This window comes from Telmatherina bonti, assembly GCF_933228915.1.
Source record: "Telmatherina bonti genome assembly, chromosome: 22".
Classification (NCBI taxonomy): domain Eukaryota; kingdom Metazoa; phylum Chordata; class Actinopteri; order Atheriniformes; family Telmatherinidae; genus Telmatherina; species Telmatherina bonti.
This window is the reverse complement of record NC_136631.1, coordinates 30433427-30455726: the sequence shown is the minus strand read 5'-3', so window position 1 is coordinate 30455726 and position 22300 is coordinate 30433427. Positions and strand designations below refer to the sequence as shown.

General features: G+C 39.7%; 1 protein-coding gene across 1 annotated transcript; it reads left to right on the top strand.

The window, feature by feature from the left end:
* Positions 1-10674: 10674 nt before the first annotated feature.
* On the top strand, positions 10675-19566 carry LOC306772263 (uncharacterized protein; the record flags this gene model as incomplete). The annotated part of the gene is made up of 19 exons (XM_079261677.1): positions 10675-10809; positions 13776-14007; positions 14220-14323; positions 14411-14453; positions 14577-14806; positions 15145-15238; positions 15399-15466; positions 15641-15706; positions 15835-15981; positions 16111-16143; positions 16245-16364; positions 16517-16567; positions 16663-16725; positions 17118-17180; positions 17275-17340; positions 17395-17445; positions 17548-17744; positions 17808-17863; positions 19553-19566. The coding sequence occupies exons 5-19, from the start codon at positions 14621-14623 to the stop codon at positions 19564-19566; spliced, it is 1275 nt and encodes a 424-aa protein (XP_079117803.1). The 5' UTR covers positions 10675-10809; positions 13776-14007; positions 14220-14323; positions 14411-14453; positions 14577-14620.
* Between the last annotated feature and the right edge of the window lie 2734 nt (positions 19567-22300).

The window sequence follows — 22300 nt, the reverse complement described above, 5'->3', positions numbered from 1 at the left end:
TGGAGGCGGCTGATGGGTACCGACGGGCTAAGCGGCATACGGCTTCGGCTGTCACCAAGGCAAAAACTCGGGCATGGGAGGAGTTCGGCGAGGCCATGGAGAAAAACTTCCAGACAGCTTCGAGGAGATTCTGGACCACCATCCGGCGGCTCAGGAGGGGAAAGCAGCACTCCATCAACACTGTGTACAGTGGAGATGGGGAGCTGCTGACCTCAACTCGGGACGTTGTGGGTCGGTGGAGGGAGTACTTCGAAGACCTCCTCAATCCTACCAACACGTCTTCCGATGAGGAAGCAGAGCTGGGGGACTCAGGGGTGGACTCTCCTATCTCTGGGGCTGAAGTCACTGAGGTGGTCAAAAAGTTCCTTGGTGGCAAGGCCCCGGGGGTGGACGAGATCCGCCCGGAGTTCCTTAAGGCTCTGGATGCTGTGGGGCTGTCCTGGCTGACACGCCTCTGCAGCATTGCGTGGACATCGGGGGCAGTGCCGCTGGATTGGCAGACTGGGGTGGTCGTCCCCCTTTTTAAGAAGGGGGACCGGAGGGGGTATTCCAATTACAGGGGTACCGGACCCCCTTGTGCGAGCTGTCCGGTCCCTGTACGACAGGTGTCAGAGCTTTGTCCGCATTGCCGGTAGTAAGTCGGATTTGTTTCCGGTGAGGGTTAGACTCCGCCAAGGCTGCCCTTTATCACCGATTCTGTTCATAACTTATATGGACAGAATTTCTAGGCGCAGCCGAGGTGTTGAGGGGATCTGGCTTGGTGGCCTCAGGATTGGGTCCCTGCTTTTTGCAGATGAGGGGTCCGATTGGCTTCATCTGTCTGTGATCTCCAGCTCTCACTTGAGCGATTCGCTGTCGAGTGTGAAGTGGCCGGGATGGGAATCAGCACCTCCAAATCTGAGACCATGGTCCTCAGCCGGAATAGGGTGGTTTGCCCTCTCCGGGTCGGGAGTCAGGTCCTACCTCAAGTGGAGGAGTTTAAATATCTCAGGGTCTTGCTCACGACTGAGGGAAGGATGGAGTGCAAGATCGACAGACGGATCGGTGCGGCGTCTGCAGTAATGCGGACTCTGCGCCGCTCTGTTGTGGTGAAGGAGCTGAGCCAGAAGGCGAAGCTCTCGATTTACCAGTCGATCTACGTTCCTACCCTCACGTATGGTCATGAGCTGTGGGTCGTGACCGAAAGAATGGGAACTTGTATACAGGCGGCTGAAATGAGTTTCCTCCGCAGGGTGGTCGGGCTCTCCCTTAGAGATAGGGTGAGGGGCTCGGTCATCCGGGAGGGGCTCAGAGTGGATCCGCTGCTCCTCAGCATCGAAAGGAACCAGTTACGGTGGCTTGGACATCTGGCTAGGATGCCTCCTGGACGCCTCCCTGGTGAGGTGTTCTAGGCACGTGCCTCTGGGAGGAGACCCCCGGGTCTCTCAGCTGGCCTGGGAATGCCTGGGAACCCGCAGAGTTGGCAAATGTGGCTGGGGAGAGGGAAGTCTGGGCTTCCCTGCTAAGGCTGCTGCCCCCGTGACCCAACCCCGGATAAGCGGCAGGAAGACGAGACTAGACTATTACATTCTCCTGCTGGGCCAAAGTGAAGCTAAAACACCTCAGACACTGTTTTCCCATCATGCCCTGGTGAGATTGTTTGTATGCACTTTATAATGCAAACACAACACATTCCCTCTGCTTGCTCTGAAACGTTGCATTCATTTCTGTTCTGTTACATACAACCACCGTTTATTTGGGAAAAGGAAAAAATGTGCAGCTTGCTGGAAATTCCTATGAGTGTCATGATGTGGAGGTGTTTGACCAACATGCAAATGAAGCTATAAAAAGAACTTAACTATGAGAAGGATTATTGGAAAAATTAAGTTTCATACAATGTGGAAAAATCCTGGGCTGTGTCACTGTAGAGACAGGGTCACCTGGGTCACGCTGGGTCACCTAGCTGGGTCACCTAGGTTTCCCTAGCGTGTGTCACTGCGGATTGCTACGAGCCGCTGGCTCCTTTTACCTCTTTCTAACTTCTATCAATTGTTAACCAACCACTCACTTCAGCTCACAATATCTTCCCAAACCACTGTTTTATATATTGCATTTGTTTTGGGATCTTAGGCTTTCTGTTTACTTGACTTAAACAGCTCAAGCACTCGGTTTTAGCATGGCTGCTAGCTCTCTTCCCACACCCCAGTCCCCTGCCTTTTCTTGCTTGGTGTGTCTGATGTGTAGCTACTCCTCAGCCTCCTTTAGTGATAATGGTAGGTGTATTAAGTGTAGCAGCTTGGCAGCTTTGGAGGCGAGGCTCTGCAAGTTAGAAGCCCAGCTCCGCACTCAGTTAGGGAAGCAGTTAGTTAGCAAGCCCCCATTAGCCAGTGCGGAGCTACAGGGCAGCCATCCCTAGCGGTCCCTCAGCAGTTTCCGCACAGCCGGGAGCCGAGGCGGGCTGGACGACGGTCAGGTGGAAGCATAGCCCCAAACCATAACCCACTGGCCACCACCGACCTGTTGATGTTTCTAACAGATTTTCCCCGCTCGGTGACACACTCGCTGAGGCAGAAACCCTGATTATAGGTAGTTCCATAGTCAGAAACATGGCACTAGAGACAGCAGGGACCATAGTCAAATGCATTCCTGGGGCCAGAGCGGGCGACGTCGAATCGTATTTGAAACTGCTGGCTAAGGCTAAACGTAAATACCGTAAGATTGTAATTCACGTCGGCGGTAACGACACCCGGTTACGCCAATCGGAGGTCACTAAAATTAATGTTGCTTCGGTGTGTAACTTTGCCAAGAGCATGTCGGACTCCGTAGTTTTCTCTGGTCCCTTGCCAAATTTAATCAGCGATGAAATGTTTAGCCGCATGTCGTCTTTCAACCGTTGATTGTCTAGGTCGTGTCCCGATAACAACGTGGGTTTTATTGATAATTGGAGCACTTTTTGGGGAAAGCCTGGTCTTATTAGGAGAGATGGCATCCATCCCACGTTGGATGGAGCCGCTCTCTTATCTAGCAATATGGACTCTTTTATTAGTCAGCTAAATTGACAATTGGGACCAGGAAGCAGAATTGTAGTCCTACACACTTTTCTGCAGCTTCCCACCTGCCGCCGCCCACCCAAAACCCCATTCCGACCTTATACAACTCCCCAGCAGTAAGAATTAAACAACACAAAAACACTTTTGGGGTTAAGCGTGAAAACCTCATAAAAATAAAAACAATGGATCTAATAAAATCTGAAAATAAGACAATAAAGTGTGGCCTACTGAATATCAGATCCCTCCCAAATAAGTCTTTATTAGTCAATGACTTGATAGGTGATCACCATATTGATTTATTCTGTTTTACGGAAACCTGGTTACAGCAAGAGGATTATGTTAGTATTAATGAAGCTACGCCAGCTAACTATTTAAACTTTCATATTCCTAGAACTACAGGCAGAGGAGGAGGTGTTGCAGCTATTTTTCAGTCAGAATTATTAATTAGTCCTAAGCTCAAAACTAACTATAAATCCTTTGAATTCCTGACATTAAATTTATCTTATCCAAAATGGAATTCAGAGAAACCACTCCTTTTAGCATTAGTGTATCGCCCACCTGGACCTTACTCCGAGTTTCTGACCGAATTCTCTGATCTCTTGTCTGAGTTAGTGCTGACTACTGATAAAGTCATTGTACTAGGTGATTTTAATATTCATGTTGACGATGAAAATGATCGTTTAAACATTTCATTTAGCTCTATTCTAAACTCAATTGGGTTTTCACAAAATGTTAATGGTGCCACTCACTCTCATGGTCATACTCTTGATCTTGTTCTAACATATGGTATTGAGACTGATAGGCTCAAAGTTTTTCCTTTTAAAACCCTGTCTTGTCCGATCACTTCTTATTAAGCTTTGAATTTACTTTAATTGATTACTCACTGACCAAAAATAATTTCTACTATAGTAGATGTTAATCATACATTACAAAATTTAAACAATCAATAAAATAAATTTTTTCACTTCTACCATGTGTTAGCATGACTGAGTGTCCCCCTTTAAGCTGTTCTCCTGCTCAGATTGATCAACATGCTGATACTATAACAGCTTCAATGCGTACAACCTTGGATAATGTTGCGTCCCTAAAGAAGAAGAAATTGGGTAAGATTATGAAGGCTCCCTGGTTTAATTCCCAGTTTCGAGCTCTAAAACAGGCGTCAAGGCATTTGGAAAACAAATGGCGATCATCAGGATTAGGAGTTTCGCTTAACCTGGAAAGAAAGTTTAATTGTATACAAAAAAGCCTTACATGCGGCAAGAACAGCTTATTATTCATCATTGATAGAGGAAATCAAAAACAACCCTCGGTTTCTTTTCAGCACTGTAGCCAGGCTTACTAGGAGCCGGAGCGCTGTGGAGCCATGTATTCCTTTCTCACTTAGCTGTGATGATTTCATGTTTTTTTTCAGGAATAAAATTGATACTATTAGAGATCAAATCCACAATATTCTTCCTTCTACCTATAATGTTGAGCCTGTTGTGGTCTCTGATGCATCCTTAGTGTGTCTAATTGTGTCTAAATAGTTTCTGTCCTGTCCAACCTTCTGAATTAACTAAAATAATAGCTTCATCTAAACCATCCACCTGTATCTTAGACCCTCTCCCAACGAGCCTCTTTAAGGACATTTTCCCTTTAACTGATACATCACTATTAAATCTTATCAATATGTCTTTAGTGACAGGATATGTACCACAATCATTTAAAACTGCTGTAATCAAGCCTTTACTTAAAAAGCAATCTCTGGATCCAGAGGTGATAGCAAATTATAGACCTATATCTAATCTCCCGTTTATGTCCAAAATTCTGGAGAAAATAGTTTCAGCTCAGCTACATGCCCACCTGAGCAGAAATAATTTATTCAAAGAGTTTCAGTCAGGATTTAGAGCTCATTATAGCACTGAGACGGCATTGGTGAAAGTTACTCATGACCTTCTTATGGCCTCAGACAAAGGATTTCTGTCCGTACTTATCTTGCTTGATCTTAGTGCTGCATTTGATACAGTTGATCATAACAGTAACTCAGTGCAAAACTCAAACAAAAGGCCAAGTAAAGACGTTGAATTCTGTTATGATGGAGTGGAGAGATGTGGACCCAAACGCAGATGAGAAAGCGGGGAGGTAGGTTCCAGAAGGTTTATTTAAAACCAAACAAGGAGCTCATAGAACTAACTGCCAGGTACAAACGTAGGGCAACAAAATGATCCAACAAACACAACTGAAACAGAGGGGTATAAATACACTGGAACAAAACGAGACACAGGTGAAACAAATGAACCCAGGTGAAACCAATGAACAGAAAATCAATGAAGCAAAACAAGAACCAAGAAACTAAACAGGAAAAACTACAAAATAAAACAGGAAACTAGAAACTAAGGCACTGAATGAAACCACCACATCAAAACAGAAACCACCACATCATAACAAATTCTCTGCAGCTTTCACTCTTAATCAATAATAATATTAATTTGACAACCTGAAATACATTTCCTGTCTGCACAATTCCACATAAGGTTCTGCTTCGTTGAATTAAAACATCTGGGTGTTAATAAAACATCATGGAAGCTGACCAATAAATAACAAGGCATGCTTCCATTTCATTGCATCAGCAGTGGTTATTTATCAGGATACACCATTTTAAATAAAAACATATCAAGAGCAGAGTGTTTAAATTTTACTTACAGCTGTTAACATGTCAAACACTTTATTGCAAAAAACTCCAGGCGTTCCCATTCACATACTTGATCTGACACTCATCTGTAAGAAAAAAAAGAAATAAAAGAGGATTTCTGAAGTTGAAAATCCTCATCTTAACAGACCAAACCTCACCGTAAAAACTGCAAACTTGGGCGATCTGCCTGCTCCATGGTTTCCAACGCAAAGGGGTGATGCGGTCTGGCCATTTGGCTTTCAGGACCAGCAGATAGGTGAATGTCTCCAGGCTGTCATATCCTCGGTCTACAAAGTCACCCTGCAGACAGCAGAGGCCTGTTCAAGATGCTGTGTGAAAACACTGTAAAGTCAAGTCAAACTGACAGAAAAAACAAACCATGAAGATGTAATTTGTGTCGGGGACCTGGCCGCCAGTTCGGAAGAGTTCACACAGATCATAAAAATGTGACAAAACACATCACAATTCAGTCTGGAAAATATATTTAACTTACCCACCAGACTTTCCAGTCTGTTTATTAAAATCCGATGGTCTACTGTATCATCAATATTAACGATTATTGACTAGTTTACACACAAGCTAATGTTACATAGTTACGCTGTAAGAATACAAAACGGCAATCATATTTATAGTACATATTTAGTTAACATATTTATCAAACGTTTAGTTTACCTTGAGGACATTTTCTGGCACATATTTACTATGTTTAGCATTCTCCGCATATTTATCTAATCTAGGGGCGCCATTGTACTGTGTAAAGTAGTTAAATAAATAAAGCCATATTATTATTATTATTATTATTAATAATAATAATAATTAAAGCCGCAAGCGGCATCCATCGGGTCCTCGCCTCATGCCGAACTCTCCACCCGAGTCCTGGTTCTCCTAATGCTACATGTGAAGGACCCGCACAGCCAGTTCATTTTAATAGAGGAACACAATTCACATATTGAGAAATGAAAGTGTGTAAACCCCAAGATGGCGGACAGCCCGTTACCATGGCAACATGTGTTTCATTGACTTTTTAGCTCGTCTTGGGATGTTAGACATGTGTGCCGAATTTCGTAGCCCGAGATGAAAGTAGACGATCGGGCCCCTTGGGGCCCCCCCCAAAAAGTGCTCCCCCCACAATACATTCTATAATGTGTTAAGGACCTACCAAATATTAATATTTACAGTTTTGGTGCACATCGTATGAATTAGTGCAAAGATATAAGCAAACCGTGTTTCATGGCGAGAAGGTTTTTTTCCAAGATGGCGGACACTCCGTTGCCATAGTAACAGGTTGTAAATTGAGTTTTTTGCTTGTCTAGGGTTGATACACATGTGTGCCGAATTTCGTAGCCCTAAGTCAAAGTACACGATCGGGCCCCTAGGGGCCCCCCCAAAATGTGCCCCCCCCCCCCCCCCCCCACAATACATATTAAAATATGTTAAGGACCTACCAAATATGAATTATTGCAATTTTGGTTTCAGTGGGATCTATTTCTGCAAAGATATGAGTGAACCGTGTTTCATGGCGAGGAGTATTTTTTTTCAAGATGGCTGACACACCGTTGCCATGGTAACAGGTGTTTAATTGAGTTTTATGCTTGTCTCGGGTTGATACACATGTGTGCCGAATTTCATAGCCCTAGCTCAAAGTAGACGATCGGGCCCCAAGGGGCCACCCCCAAAATGTGCCCCGCCCACAATACATATTACAATGCATTAAGAACCCTCGAACTATGACTTATTTGAATTTTGGTTCCGATCGGCTGTATTTCTGCAGAGATATATGCAAACCGTGTTTCATGGCGAGAACGCTTTTTTCCATGGGTTGCCACGGTAACACGCTTTCTCCTATCAAAAAGATTTGAATAACTTTTTGTCCCCATCTTGTCACGAAGCTCCACGGCGAATGTGGAGCCAATAGCATCAATCGCCTCAGACTAGTTCGTTCAAATGCGATGCACCCAAATTGACAAAAACGGGCAAAAAAATGGCCGCAAACGCCAAGATGGCGGACTGCCCGTTGCCATGACAACAGGCGTTTCAATGACTTTTTTACTTGTCTTGATGTGATAGACATGTGTACCGGATTTCGTCGTCCTACGTCAAACTAAATTTTTTTGACCCCATTCTAGAGGCCATTTTTGGCGTTTCTAGGGGGCGCCGTCGAGCCATTTTTACATTGGCGTGCACGTGGACCCCAGAATATCGCTATTTTCGCCGGGACTGAGGTGTGTGCCAAGTTTCGCAACTTTTCACGGGGCCTAAGGGGGTCAAAAATGGCCGAGTTGTGCTGACAAAAATAATAATAAACATTACAATAACAATAGGGCCTTGCCATACTTCGTATGGCTCGGACCCTAATAATAAAGCCGCAAGCGGCATCCATCGGGTCCTCGCCTCATGCCGAAGACACCCCGCCCACCCCCTCCATTGTGGACGAGGTTAAGGACCTAGAAAATAGAAATGCAGTTAACTTTGATGCCGATCCAATGTATTTTTATGGACATAAACAATGTCTATCCAGTGAAAAAAAAATATACTGGTCCACCAAACCATGACTCATGTGGATATGCTGTTTAACCAGTTTCAGAAAATAAACATCAACCCTATCTGGATTAAAACTCTTTTTCAGAGGTTCAAAGACAACATGCTCAACATCAGGTAAATATTTATATTTATATAATCATAATTTATTGTTTACTCAGAAAGTTATTGTTAAATAGAGCAGTCACTCATTTAAGACTGTAAAAGCCATAAGTTTATTGACTTGACATCACAGCAAATTATTCTTATGAAGCACATCGCATTTTATTCTTTTGGTATTTAAAGAAAGATTCTTTTAAGTTTTATGATAAACCTTTTCTTAATCCAGACTGTGACCTAAACAGGTCAAGTGATTTATATTATTATGGTGTTTCATGAGTGTTTTTAGTGCATAAAAACCTTCATTATGTTATTATGTTGTTTGGACCAGGATGTCAGTCCCGTCTCTCTGTGAGGACAGCACTGCTGGACAGCCGGTGAAGAGACAGGATGCTGGGACCAGGAGAACAACAGAGGCTGGCTACAGAGGCCAGTCATATTTTCAGTCAAATCCATGTAGTTTATATTCTTACTTTGGTCACATGATGCTAGAACAATACTGAAGATCTGGTACAGAATTATTGACACCCCTTATCAATAGAATTGCTAAGGTCTAACTTTCTTATAATTGAAAACTTTTGATGTTTGCTTCAGGTCTGTGATACCATCCTGGTGCACGCTGAGGAGCAGCTAAACACGACTGTTGAGGCATGTCCCATGTTGGACAAGGCCAAGGCAGAACTATCCCTCTTCTACAAGAACGGTGAAGTTAAAGGTTGTGGTGCAGCAGTGCCTCTGTAGCAGTTTTTCATAAAGAACAACCTTCAGATGAGTCACAGCCTTCTCCAGATCATTATGTCAACACCATAACAACTGCTGAATCTGAGAAATGCTTTTCTACTCGACTGTGAGAAACTCCATGACACAGGATCGCCTCAACGCCATGCATTGCTCTTCATGGAGAATAAGCTTGTGGGGGACATTCAGACTTTAATAGGAGGATTATTGAGAGATTTGCCTTAAATAAGGAGAGGAAAACTAAATTCTTCTACCAGTTTTATTTGATTTTTTATTGTTCTTGGAGAAAACCAAATATGAAATCAGTTCATTCATCAGGTTCTAGTGTTCATTATTTAGTAGTCAAAGAATTATTACTGAATGTAGATTGTTGCAAAAGTCCTGTTAAAAGTTTGAGTGAGGTTAGAGATTTTTTAAGGAAAGGTATGCTGGTGTTTACTTTCTGTAGCCGACACCAAAAGCACTTCTCATGCCTATTGTCTTATTAAGGCTTGTGACAAATATTTATGTGTAGATTTGTTTTACCACTGTTTATATTTCAAAATATATTATGAGCTAATTAATCTTTTTTTTTTTTTTTTTTTTTTTTTTACAAAAATATTTGTATTAAATAAGATGTTAAATACAATCCTGTCATTATAAAACAAAATTTTCTTTTGAGATAAATTATGAATTTCTGGTATTTGTCATTGTTGTCATTTTATGATATAATAAAGTATTTGTGAAATACATAACTTGTAAAGTAGAATTTTTTGATTGCTATAATTATTGTCTTCAACAATCAGTACATTTGACAAAGCCCCACCTGAAAAATAATAAATTATATTTATATATATATATATATATACATATATATATAATGTGTGTGTGTGTGTGTGTGTGTATGTATGTGCATGTGGACATTTATGGGTCAGTGAATACAAAATATACTCTATTTTTATTTTATTCATTTATATTTATTCATCCATGTCCAAGGTGTCATCACCTTAATCCCCACCGTTTTCAAGATGACAACGAGGTGTTCTCTGTCTTGTACCACGGTGATTTGTCTTTTACAGGGACATCCGTGAAAAGTGCTTTTTCCAGCTGTAATCCTCATATTCATGTCCCGATCCACATCTTTTTTCGTCTCAGCCTTCTACAACATCCGAATAAGTTTTCCGTGGAGCTGCGGCAAAGTGCTTCAATGCTGCGTCACAAAATCATGCAGGCTTTTGAGTAAAAAAAAAAACCAAAAAAAAAAAACTTCACTCTCCTGTTTTCCTTATATGGAAGAGAGACTTTTTGTGTTATTTATTTGTTTATTGACACAACAGGGCTGTCATTCATAAAACTAGCAGCATCCCCACAGTCATTATAAACACAAAAACTCCTATTTAGCAAATAACTCCTAAATGTTGTTGATATTTGATAGAAAATTCGTTTTGTAAAACTGGCTTTGTTCAATAAAGTTTATTGAGGAAAAAAAAAAAAAAAAAAAAAAAACGTTCGTCAGAGCTGCTGCTGCGCTGCAAACTGCAGGTGCACGTCTGCTCCTTTGATGTGTCCGGTCGGACATCTTGTTTTCTAGAAGCTTCCAGAAGCTTCTCCGGTCTTTCAGATCGAGCTTCTGACCTGACCGCACGTCTAGTTGAGAGCCTGTCTGAATATTGGTGGATTATTGTCACTTCATCCAGAGATTTTCGAGCTTTTCAACCGGGAGAACTTCTTATAAAGCCTTCCTGTCTTCGACTGGTAAGTTAATCATTTTTATTTTGATCAACTAGATGTTTTTCACCGTGTTACCTTACTTAGCTTAGCTTAAGTGGAGCTTAGCTTCGTGTAGCCTGTAACCTGTTTATCTTCCTGCATTGAAATTATAGTTCGATGTTTTTTGGGTTTTTTTGTTTGAATTGTTTTTTTTTTTTAACGTGAGCTACAAAAATGATGTCTTAACAGCAGCACACAAAGCGAATGGTGTTTTTATTAACTAAATGCCTCTCTTACATGGATATCTAAGCTAAGCTAATTTAGCTTAGGAGATGATTCATAATAAGTTGTTACTGGTCATAGCTTTAAATTTGCTGAGCATTTTATTCCGTTTTTCTGTGAAAATGGATTGATTTTACTGAAGATATAGTTAATGCACCAAAACATGACATGATGCTATAAAGTTGGGATGTTTTTTAGATTAAGTTCTGAAGAATCTGAAAATAAATGTAAAAGTTAAAAACAATTTAATTGATATATTAATTGATATATAAGAATAATAATTAATATACTAAGACACCGTATTACAGAAAAAAGCTAAATAAGACAAAATGATATAAAAAGCATTTTGGGAATATTAAATCAACTTAGAAAGAGTGGGACAAAGAAAACGACATATCCAGATATTTTACTGGTAATAGTGGTGTTAAATATGACATGAAAGAGTATTGGGCTGATTCTGGATTACCAGTCGCTTCACACTCTGTTTTGTTAACTGATATTACTGTAGTTACAGTACTGTGTGGAGGTGTGGGGTAACAATTACAAAACCACACTTATCAAATGTCCAGAAATGATAATTGAGCAAGACAGAAATAGTATAGAATGCAGACATATTACATAAACTGAGTAGTTCTGTTATTATTGATATAATTGTTGTTATTTTTGTTGGTGTTGCTGCATTGCTCCATTACTGTAGTTGATTGTTGTATTCTTATAGATTATGAGATATTGAGGATATTATTGTACAGGTATCACTGATATACTGGGTGGTTGTTTCTGTGTTGCTGCTGCTGCTGTTGTTGTTGTATGTTGTTGTTCTATTTCTTTATCACTGGGGGCAGGTTTCATTTCAAGTCCGCCAAACACTCACAGTTGGACCCAGTACCTCATATACTACTTGTACAGAAACTATGAAGTACTTACAGTACAGGTTTCGTGTACTAACTATTCAAGAAATGAATTATATCATACCTCAAAGTTAGCTGATAATGCATTTTATTTCCATGTGTAAGGAACTTTCTGAATGCATTACAGGTAAAGTACACAATAAAAGTATTTAATTGTTTTTGTGCAAGTAGTACATAAAGTACTGAGTCCAACTGTACAGATTTGGTGGACTAACTTTTTAAGCAATACATTTTTTTTACATTTGAAAATCATCCAAAAAGGTCTTTGATTATTCACATGTATGGGATTTTATGAATTGATTACAGGAAAAGCACACAGTAAAAGTATTGCATAGTTTCTGTACAAGTAGCATATGAGGTATTTAGAACTGTACAGTTTGGTAGACTAACTATTGAAGAAATTAATTTTATTACACTTCAAAATCATCCCAAAAGGTCTTTCATCAATTATGTGTAAGACATTTAATCAATTGATTACAGGAAAAGTATACAGTAAAAGTACCTCATTAAAAACAATGAGTACATGGGTTTGGTGGACTAACTATTGAAAAAATTATTTATATTACACGTCAAAGTCTTCCAAAAAGGGCTTTAATAATTATGTGTAAGACTGTTTGTCAATGGATTATAGGAAATGTACACAGCAACTTTGTAGTTACTTTATAGTTAGTTATAGTACTTTATAGTATTGGTCAAAGTAGTTTATGAGGTACTTAGAACTGTACAGTTTAGTAGACTAATTATTGAAGAAATTCATTTTATTACACTTCAAAATCATCCCAAAAGGTTTTTCATCAATTATGTGTAAGACATTTTATCAATAGATTACAGAAAAAGTATACAGTAAAAGTACTTCATTGTTTTTGTGCAAGCAGTACATAGGGTACTGAGTCCAACCATATGGGTTTGGTGGACTAACTATTGAAAAAGTTACTATTGAAGAAATTAATTTTATTACATTTGAAAATCATCCAAAAAGGTCTTTGATTATTCACGTGTATGGGATTTTATTAACTGATTACAGGAAAAGTAAGTCATAGTGTTTATGCAAGTAGTATATGAGGGATTAAGTCCAACTGTACAGGTTTGGTGGACAAACTATTGAATATATTCATTTTATTGCACTTTTCACGTGTTGAGCAACAATTTTTTTTTTTTTTTTAGTTTTTATAATTATTATCATATCACTTTAACAAAGCTGTATGCTATTGCTCTATTTAAAAAAATAAAAGCTGCTAGACAAGGATTAAATAAGAAAAAAAGAGATGTTTTTTTTAAAAATCCGAAGTAATCGTTTGTAGAAGTTGGCTTTACCATAAAGTTGAAAGTGAACGCGCACTTAAAATAAAGTGTAGGCTGGCTTGACCAGTTGTTGTTTCTTCATCACTGTAGTTGATTCTTGTATTCGTATAGATTATGAGAGAGTGAGGATATCATTGTACAGGTATCACTGATGGGTGGTTGCTGCTGTTGTGTTTCTGCTACTGCTGTTTTTGTTGTTATATTTCTTTATCACTGGGACAGGTTTCATTATAAGCTTATGCTTCTACCCACTCTAGAGGCAATAAAAATTAATTATGAATGTGTCACTTGTGATTTTTTGTCCTTTTCTATAATTGTGGTGATTTACCTTTTCTTTAGTCTTGTGGAGTTTTATTTGGTAAAAGCAGAAATATGTTGTCTTCATTGCAATTGATGATGGCTTCCAAATGTTTGTGTTATACCACTATCATTCACGTAGACGTACCACATATCATTCAGTTTTTTTCTTGATGCTTATTTTTCTGTATTTTGTCTAACCTATTTTGTCTCTTTATACAGCTTTTGTGTAAGACTGTTTGTGTGAGCGCCTGTCTCTCTGTTGGGGGTGTTTGTGTGTGTGCAGGTGAGTGTGTGTGTGTGTGTTGTGGGGTTTTTTTTTTTTGTTTTTTTTTTTTTTTTGCAGAGATGCCGAGAAAGAAGAACTTCCAGAGATGCCAGGCAGCCATGAGGAGGGCAGCCAACAGACTGACGATTGAGGCCTCTCCTCAGCCTCCCGAGGTCCACTGTGCGCGTATGTATCTCTTATTTGCACCTTATCTGCCTGTATTCATATTTCATATATTTTTATACTTCATATATTTTTCATCTTTGTATATTTTAATAGTTTTTACTGTATGGCAACCCCTGCACAACAATTGCCTGATAAAGTTCTAATCCAAGTATTCAAGTATTTTTAGTTAGTTGTTATTCTGTTATTGATCTATTTTCTCTGTATGTCTGTAGCGCACGGAACTGGGCACCGACATCAGGTGGAGAAGTGGGAGACGTCGGTGTTCACCGGGCGGCAGCACAAACTGGTCCTCCCGCAGGAGTCCCATGGCAAGAAGGTAATGTTGTGTTTGAAATAGACTAACATAATAGTTACCCAAGTGAACAGTACATACTGATATAAATACAAAAATCTTCTCATTCAGGTGGTCTTAGCCATTGGTGACTCCCATCTTTGAAGCCTTGCAGGTATTTATATAACTATTTTGTATGTTCAATAAAGTATTCATTTGTGCTGTATGCGTTTTTTTATAAAAATGTTTTACAGATAGAAACAATTACAGTAGAAACTTTTTTTATTTTTTATTTTAGATGGCATCGTGCAGGTCGACGGGGAGCGTCTGGCGTGGGGGTTCATGTCAACGCCCGGAGCTGGCGCCCGAGAGTTGAGGACAGAGGTGATTAACGCAGTAGTCCCTCTGACACCCGACTTGGTGTGCGTTTTAGCTCCGAGCAATGACTTGACTTCCAAGCACACTATCGGTCACGTGGCTGCAGACTTTGAGGGGTACCTGGCCGCCGTCTGCAGTCGCTGGCCTAAGGTAAGCACACCCTGAAATTACAGTCTTTGTGGCAGGCATGATTAGCTTCTCACTTGTATTTTACATGTAAAAGCTGTTTTCTCTGAATACAGCTCAAACACTTATGTAAAATGCATATTTTTGTTTTTAATGTTTTGATACTGCATATGTAAGAGCAGTCTTTCAGAAGTCCATTTTCCAAAATGACTAAAAGTGTTTTTGCAGTATGTTTAAACTCAGTAGTGTGAACAGAATTTCATCCGATAAAAGTTGACAGAAAAATGTGTAAATTGATAGCCTTCTGACTGTTCAAGAAAAGATCAGAAAACGAGAGATGTTGATGAGTTGTTTCTCTACAGGTGTGTGTGCTGGACTTTCCCCCGAGGCTGACTGTCGAGGAATCCCTGCAAGAGCTCTACCGTCAGGAGTTTCACCGCGTGGCAACCCGCATGGGTACGTTAAAATATGTACTTGTGCTGTTGCATGTTTATCAAAGAAGACATCAGACATGTGTCGTGATTGTATTTTATCTTCCGCATCGTGGTATATAGATGTATGTAATTGTGTTGTTTTGCAAGCATAAAGAGCTGTGCTATGTGTTTTTCTTTGAAAGCTGTGAAGTACTACCACCTCGTGGATTACTTCCCCCGGCAGTGCCTCAGCATGTGGAGTCGTGACGGTGTAAGTAAATCTTTTGTCTTGATGAAGTTTGATGCACTCATGCTCAAGTCAGTGGCTGGGATGGAATCCAGGACCTTCTGATCCTGAGATGACAAACTGTTTGAATAGAGCTGTGTGTATTTAGTGAGAGATGTTGTGGAGAAACGTAACATTTCATTCATGTCGTTGTACTAGGTGCACCTGAGTGATGACGTCGGGATGGTGCACTTTGCAGAGTTGCTGTTCGACGTCGCTTACCTGGTTTGCCCTTTTTTATTTAAAACACTTTTTACCTTACAAACATTCAGCTGGATGTGATTTTGGCTGCTGACTAAGTATGTAAAAAGCTATATTGTTTATAATTATTCTGTCTTTATTTTTTATTGAAGCAACCGGAGACCGTGCCACCAGCCCCCCCGGTGTGTCGTCCGTCACCACCTCCTCGCTTCACTCCCCGTGTGGTTGTGAAGGGAGAGGTGCGTGTCCGTCGAAGTCCAGGCCCCGAGGAGTGGATTGCTGTTCGTCCGGGCGGCAAGGTAATAATATGGCAGGAAATGTCACAGCTCTAAGGTTTTTATTGTTGTCACTGTTCCACAGACAAAAATTATCCTTGTTTATTTTTTTTTATTTTTATTTATTTATTTATTTATTTTTCTTTTTTTCAGTCCTCTGGAAAATGCAGTGCAGTTCAGCGGGAGGTCAGTGTGATAACTGTACAGAAAGACGTTTGAAGAAAGGTTTGCTCTAATTGGAAAAGCAGTAAAAGTCACTGCTTATGTTTCTGTTTTTGTATTTCTAGCTTGCTGGCATCCCCCTGAATCCTGTGCTGTTCAGCAGTGAGATGTTGGAGGAGATGGAGAAGGTTTCACCATCGAATCTGACGTCTCCTGCTGTCTTCGCTGGTGTTTCACCACCAAAGGTAAAGTGCATAAATACAAATGTGTTTCTGGGTTGTCATAAAATGTTTTATTCTGAAAGAGTCATTGATTAACAAAAGACTTCTATAATGCTAAATGTGTTCAGTGTCCATATCAAATTCATGGTGTGCAAATCTGTTTGTGTTTTGGACAGAGGCGGCGCGTGAAACACCAGTCCAAGAGGACTCGCCTGGAAAAGCGAAGGGTAAGGAGATTTGGCAAAGAAAAATTTTGTATTGAATCTTTTTCCTGTGACGATGTAGTAAAATAAAGGTTTTTTTTGTGTTTTTTTTCCCCCAGACCGAGACGACGTCCAGCCGAGGGATGTCGTCTGACTCCAAGGCCACTGTGGAGTCGAATAAGGTAAGAAATGTTATTTTGTGTTAAAGTTTTTTTTAAAAAAATTATAAATATGTGTATATATGCATGCATATATATATATATATATATATATATATATATATATATACATACATACATACATACATACATACATACATACATATATATATATATATATATATATATATATATATATATATATATATATATATATATATATACATATATATATATATACATATATATATATATACATACATACATACATACATACATACATACATACATACATACATACATACATATATGTATGTATTGTATGTGGAAAAAAAAACCAACTTTGTCATGTATTTTATTTATTTATATTTTGGGTATATGTATAGTAAAATACACTTGTTTTGGTTTCTCTTTAGACCGACACTTCATCCAGCCGGGGGTCGTCGTCGGAGTCCGAGACCACTGTGGAGGTGAAGACAGTAAGAAATACTGTTCTTAAAAACTCTCATCAAATATTTTATTATTACACATGACAGTGTTTTGAGGCCATTGCTTGTTGATTTCCTTGCTTAGGTTGAGACATCACAGAGCCAGGGTGTGTTGTCTTCTACTGATGAAGATGAGGAAGCTACTGTGGAGGTAAGTGAGGTGAGTATGGCTAATGCTGATGTTGTTCGGGGTTCATTTCACCAGGGGCACGGTCAGTTTAGGAATCCAGGAGTTCAGTGCATGGCGATAGCTTTGGTCAGTTTAGCCAGACATATGGTCTCTAGTGTGATGAATTGGAGGACAGAAGATTTAGATTTAGCTCTGTGGTTAGGAGATGACCTCTATTCTGATCTAAAGGACCGTGGTATAATCCCTTCAGGGGAAAACTTTTTGATGGTCCCAGAGTTGCCGAGACAGAGGGTTTTGTACTGGCAGAACTTTAAGTTTGAGTTCCCCGATACTCTGAGTGGGGATGTCACTGTGACTCAGGGAGAGTTTATCGAGTGTGGAGCTTATGTGACTCTAGAAAACGGGCTGGAAAGGATGTTATCTCAGTACCAGACATGTCTTTTGACCTTGTGTTCAAATACATGTGCTGTCATATCTGCTGGTGGTAGGTATGCCGTGGTAGACTCTCATTCCCGTAGTGCTACTGGCCTGTTGGATGTCAATGGTACCAGTGTTGTTTTGTACTTTGGTTCCATTAGGGAAGTGTTTGATCACTTCAGTCGTTTGGCAGTGATGTTAGGTGGTCGTAGCAAGCCTTTTGAGATAAATGGTGTTGATGTTAGCAGGGAGTGTGTTGACGATGTGCCAAGTAGAGTATTTGTTAATGTTTCTGATGATGACAGTAAGCGAGGTGTAAAACGTCAGGTGTCAGCAGATTGTGACGAAACGGACCTTTCCAGCCCGTCTGAACATGTGGCAAAGAAACGTCATGTTTCAGATGAAGAGTTTGATGTTGAGGAACAGATTTTCTTAAGTCAGCAGGTTAGTTCAGATGTAGAGTTAGTCAGTGAAGAACATGAACAGCTTATGTTTAACCCTCTCTGTGAAAGTACTTGCCAAAGATTGTGTACCAAATTAAAAATGGAGCATGAAAGTGTAAATAGTTCTGCGTCTAGTCGTGTCGGCGTGTTAGGCGTTCCGTGCCAAAATAGAGACATAGTTGCTGACGGTAGCTGCTACTTTAGGGCCGTTTCTCAGGCAGTGAGTGGCACACAAAAGCATCACATAAAAATCAGGAGAGCAGTTGTTAAACATTTAATAAAAAATGACTTTAAATATAAAAGCAGTTTGAGAGAAGGTTATTCTTCTGTGGCAGATTACATAGACAAATCAATAATGAAATACGTTAGCACCTGGGCCACAGAATTAGAAATACAAGCGACAGCAGATTTATTGGGCATTAATGTATTTACATTTTATGGTGGTCGTTGGTTAAAGTATGGATGCAGTAGCAGTGTGTCAGAAAAATCCATTTATTTGGAAAACTGCCTGGGTAATCATTATGAAACTGTAGTTTGCGTTAAAGAACCCCAACTAGAAAGTTGTTACGACTACTGTAAAGTAGATTGTTCAGAAGCGTATCGTACTAGGTTGTCTGGCAAAGGTTTCGTTAAGGATGTTTCATCCAAAAGTGACACAACCGCTTCCAAAAGGGACGGAGAGCGTGAAGGAAGTTTGTATATGTCTAAATATAAGAAGATAATGAGAAGAACCCAAATTAGGAATATAAAGAAAACAAAATATGCACTAGATGCACATCACCGACAAAACGTGAAGGCCCAAAAGAAAAGAAAATATGCAAAGGATGCGCGTCACCGACAAAACGTGAAGGACCAACACAAAATTAGATATGCAAAGGATGCGCGTCACCAACAAAATGTGAAATACAAAAGCAAAATAAAATATGCAAAGGATGTGCATTACCGGCAAAACATGAAGGAAAGAAGCAAAATAAAATATACAAAGGATGCGCATCACCAACAAATCGTGAAGGAACAGAGCAAAATAAAATACGCAAAGAATGCACGTCACCGACAAATCGTGAAGGACCAGAGCAAAATAAAATACGCAAAGGATGCGCGTCACCGACAAATCGTGAAGGACCAGAGCAAAATAAAATACGCAAAGGATGCACGTCACCGACAAATTGTGAAGGACCAGAGCAAAATAAAATATGCAAAGGATGCACGTCACAGAGAAATGGTCAAAAAAGTAGTGAAATTAAAGAGGCAAGAAATTAAAGATAAAAATAAAACACAGAATATTGAGTTCTTCACAGAGAGATTTTTAAACAAAGTTGAACATGGTCCAGAGTATGTCTGTTGTCTGTTTCAGGCTGTTGTTTCCCCGTCAGGTGTTGAGTTGTAGGAGGGCTGCTTATAACAAGACTGCAGTGATAGCTTCTTTAGCAGACAGGTGTATTAAAACGGAGTATTTACATGAATGTAGTGAGGATTGTGTTCAGCCCTGCCAGATGTGGACTTCGAGTAGAGGACATCTTTGGATTTGTTACACTTGCCATCATAAAATTTCAAATGGCAAAATGCCCGCTGAAAGTGTAACAAATAATTTGGCAGTAGATCCAGTTCCCCCAGAATTAGCTTGTTTGAATAGGTTGGAACAACATTTGATTGCTTTAAATATTCCGTTCATGAAAATGCTTGCGTTGCCCAAAGGCGGCCAAAATGGAGTTCATGGACCAGTAACCTGCGTTCCATCAAACGTAGTTCAAACTTCTAACATGTTGCCCCGCTCAAATATGGAGGGCTCTTTATTGGCAGTAAAATTAAAATGCAAGTTAACTTATAAAGGACATTATGAGTACGAGTTTGTAGATACAATGCATATCAGACAAGCTTTACGGATTTTAAAGCAATCAAATAAGTTTTATAAAGACATAGATTTTAATGAGGAATGGGTGAATGAGTTGTGTAGGTTAGACCATCTTGAGGATGAAGAAAAGGAAACTGCAGTTGAGAGTGCTGCGGATGATGCTGACAATGAGGAGATGCTGCATGATCGGCAGCAACATTGCATGTTTTCAGACACGTGTCTGATGCCGGTAGATATTGGTCAGGAAGTTCTAGATCAGTATTTTGACAGTATAGTTAATGTTGCACCAGCTGAGGGTAATAACCCAGTTAAGTTGTTGACGGATAAAGAAAATGAGGCAAAGTGTTTTCCAGTGTTGTTTCCTAGAGGTTGTAATATGTATCACGAAAGCCGTGCGTATGATTTAACATTGTGTCGTTACTTCAATAACCGAATTTTACATGCGGATAGAAGGTTTGCTCAGAACATTGAGTATATTTTCTTTGCTCAGTACATGTCTGAGGTAGAGCAGGTTGTTTCCAAAGTTAGCATAGCATTAAGAAAAGGAAAAGGAGGTGAGGTGAATGTGGAAAACAAGGAGTCCTTGAAGCAGTTGTTGGAGGTAGATGATGGTTTTCGGTTTCTTAAGCCTTTTAGAGGGACTCCAGCCTTTTGGCAGGGAGTACAGAAAGACCTGATGGCTTGTGTTCGGCAACTTGGGATTCCCACGTGGTTTTGTTCATTTTCTTCCGCGGATCTGAGATGGCAAAACCTTCTTAAAACTATTTTAAAACAGGAAGGTCGAACACAAACATTAGAAGACTTGGAGTGGACTGATAGATGCGATTTATTGCGTCGTAATCCTGTCACTGCCGCCAGAATGTTTGATTTCCGCTGGCATTGTTTTTTGAAGGAGGTCCTTATGTCTCCTTCAAATCCAATAGGAAAAATTATTGATTACTTTTATCGGGTAGAGTTTCAATGCCGCGGGAGTCCTCATGTGCACTGTCTTTTCTGGATTGAAAATGCACCTAAAATTGATACGAACACCGATGAGGAAGTGGTAGCTTTTATTGATAAGTATGTAACATGCGAGCTACCAGCACAGGATGAGACATTATTGGAGAAGGTCACATCTGTGCAGCAACATTCAAAGAGACATTCAAAAAGTTGTAAAAAAGGTGGCACTGAATGTCGCTTTAATTTCCCCAGACCAGTGTCAGGTAGGACATTTGTTGTGAATGTTAATTTAAATCCAAATCCATGCGATAAATGTAAGAAAGTAAAAGAAAAGAAAATGAGTGATTCTGATTCCGATTCTGATAAAAAACATGAAGTAAAACGGTGCACATGTGGTAATGAGTACTACTATAACCTGCTTAAGGTAGATAAGGATTTGGCAGTAAAAACTCTGGAGGCAGTGAAAAAAGCGGTAAAAGAGGAGACTTTTAATAGTCTAGATGAGTTATTCCAGCATCTAAATATTAATCAGCAAATATTTGAAATTTGTTACAAACGACTAAATATGTGTAAAATCAAAATTGTATATAAAAGAGACATTAAAGAGGCATGGATAAATCCATATAACAAGTCTCTTTTAAAATGCTGGAATGCAAACTTAGATATTCAATATGTAACCGATGCCTATGCCGTTATAGTTTACATTATTTCTTACATTAGTAAGTCAGAAAAAGAAGTAGGACTTTTGCTAAGTAAAGCACATAAAGAAGCCACAAACGATGTGAACGTCAATGCACAAGATGCACTGAAAACAATTGGCAGCGTTTATCTAAACAGTCGTGACGTGTCTGCTCAGGAGGCAGTTTATAGATTAACCGGGATGCATTTAAAGGAGAATTCACGTAAGGTAGAGTTTATACCAACAGGGGACAAAATAGTTAAAATGAGCAAACCGATTAGTTTAATCCAAGAAAGTGGACTATCTGGAGACGACGTGTGGATGGTTAGTGTCGTAGATCGTTATAAAAGCAGGCCTAATAATAGCACTTTTAATGATATGTGCATTGCGACGTTCGTGTCTGAATATCGTGTTTTGAGAGGAAATGAAAAGTCAAAGGATGCGATACAGTTGCAAAGGGGGTTAGGGTATATTCTTAAACGAACACGAACAAAACCCGCTGTAGTTCGTTATGCGCGCTTTTCAAAAACAAAAACCCCCGAATTATATTACAAAAGTCAGTTACAGTTGTTTCTTCCGTACCGCGTAGACGACGATCTAAAAGCTGCTGATTGCGCGACATTTGAACAGTTTTATGAAAATGGTTCCGTG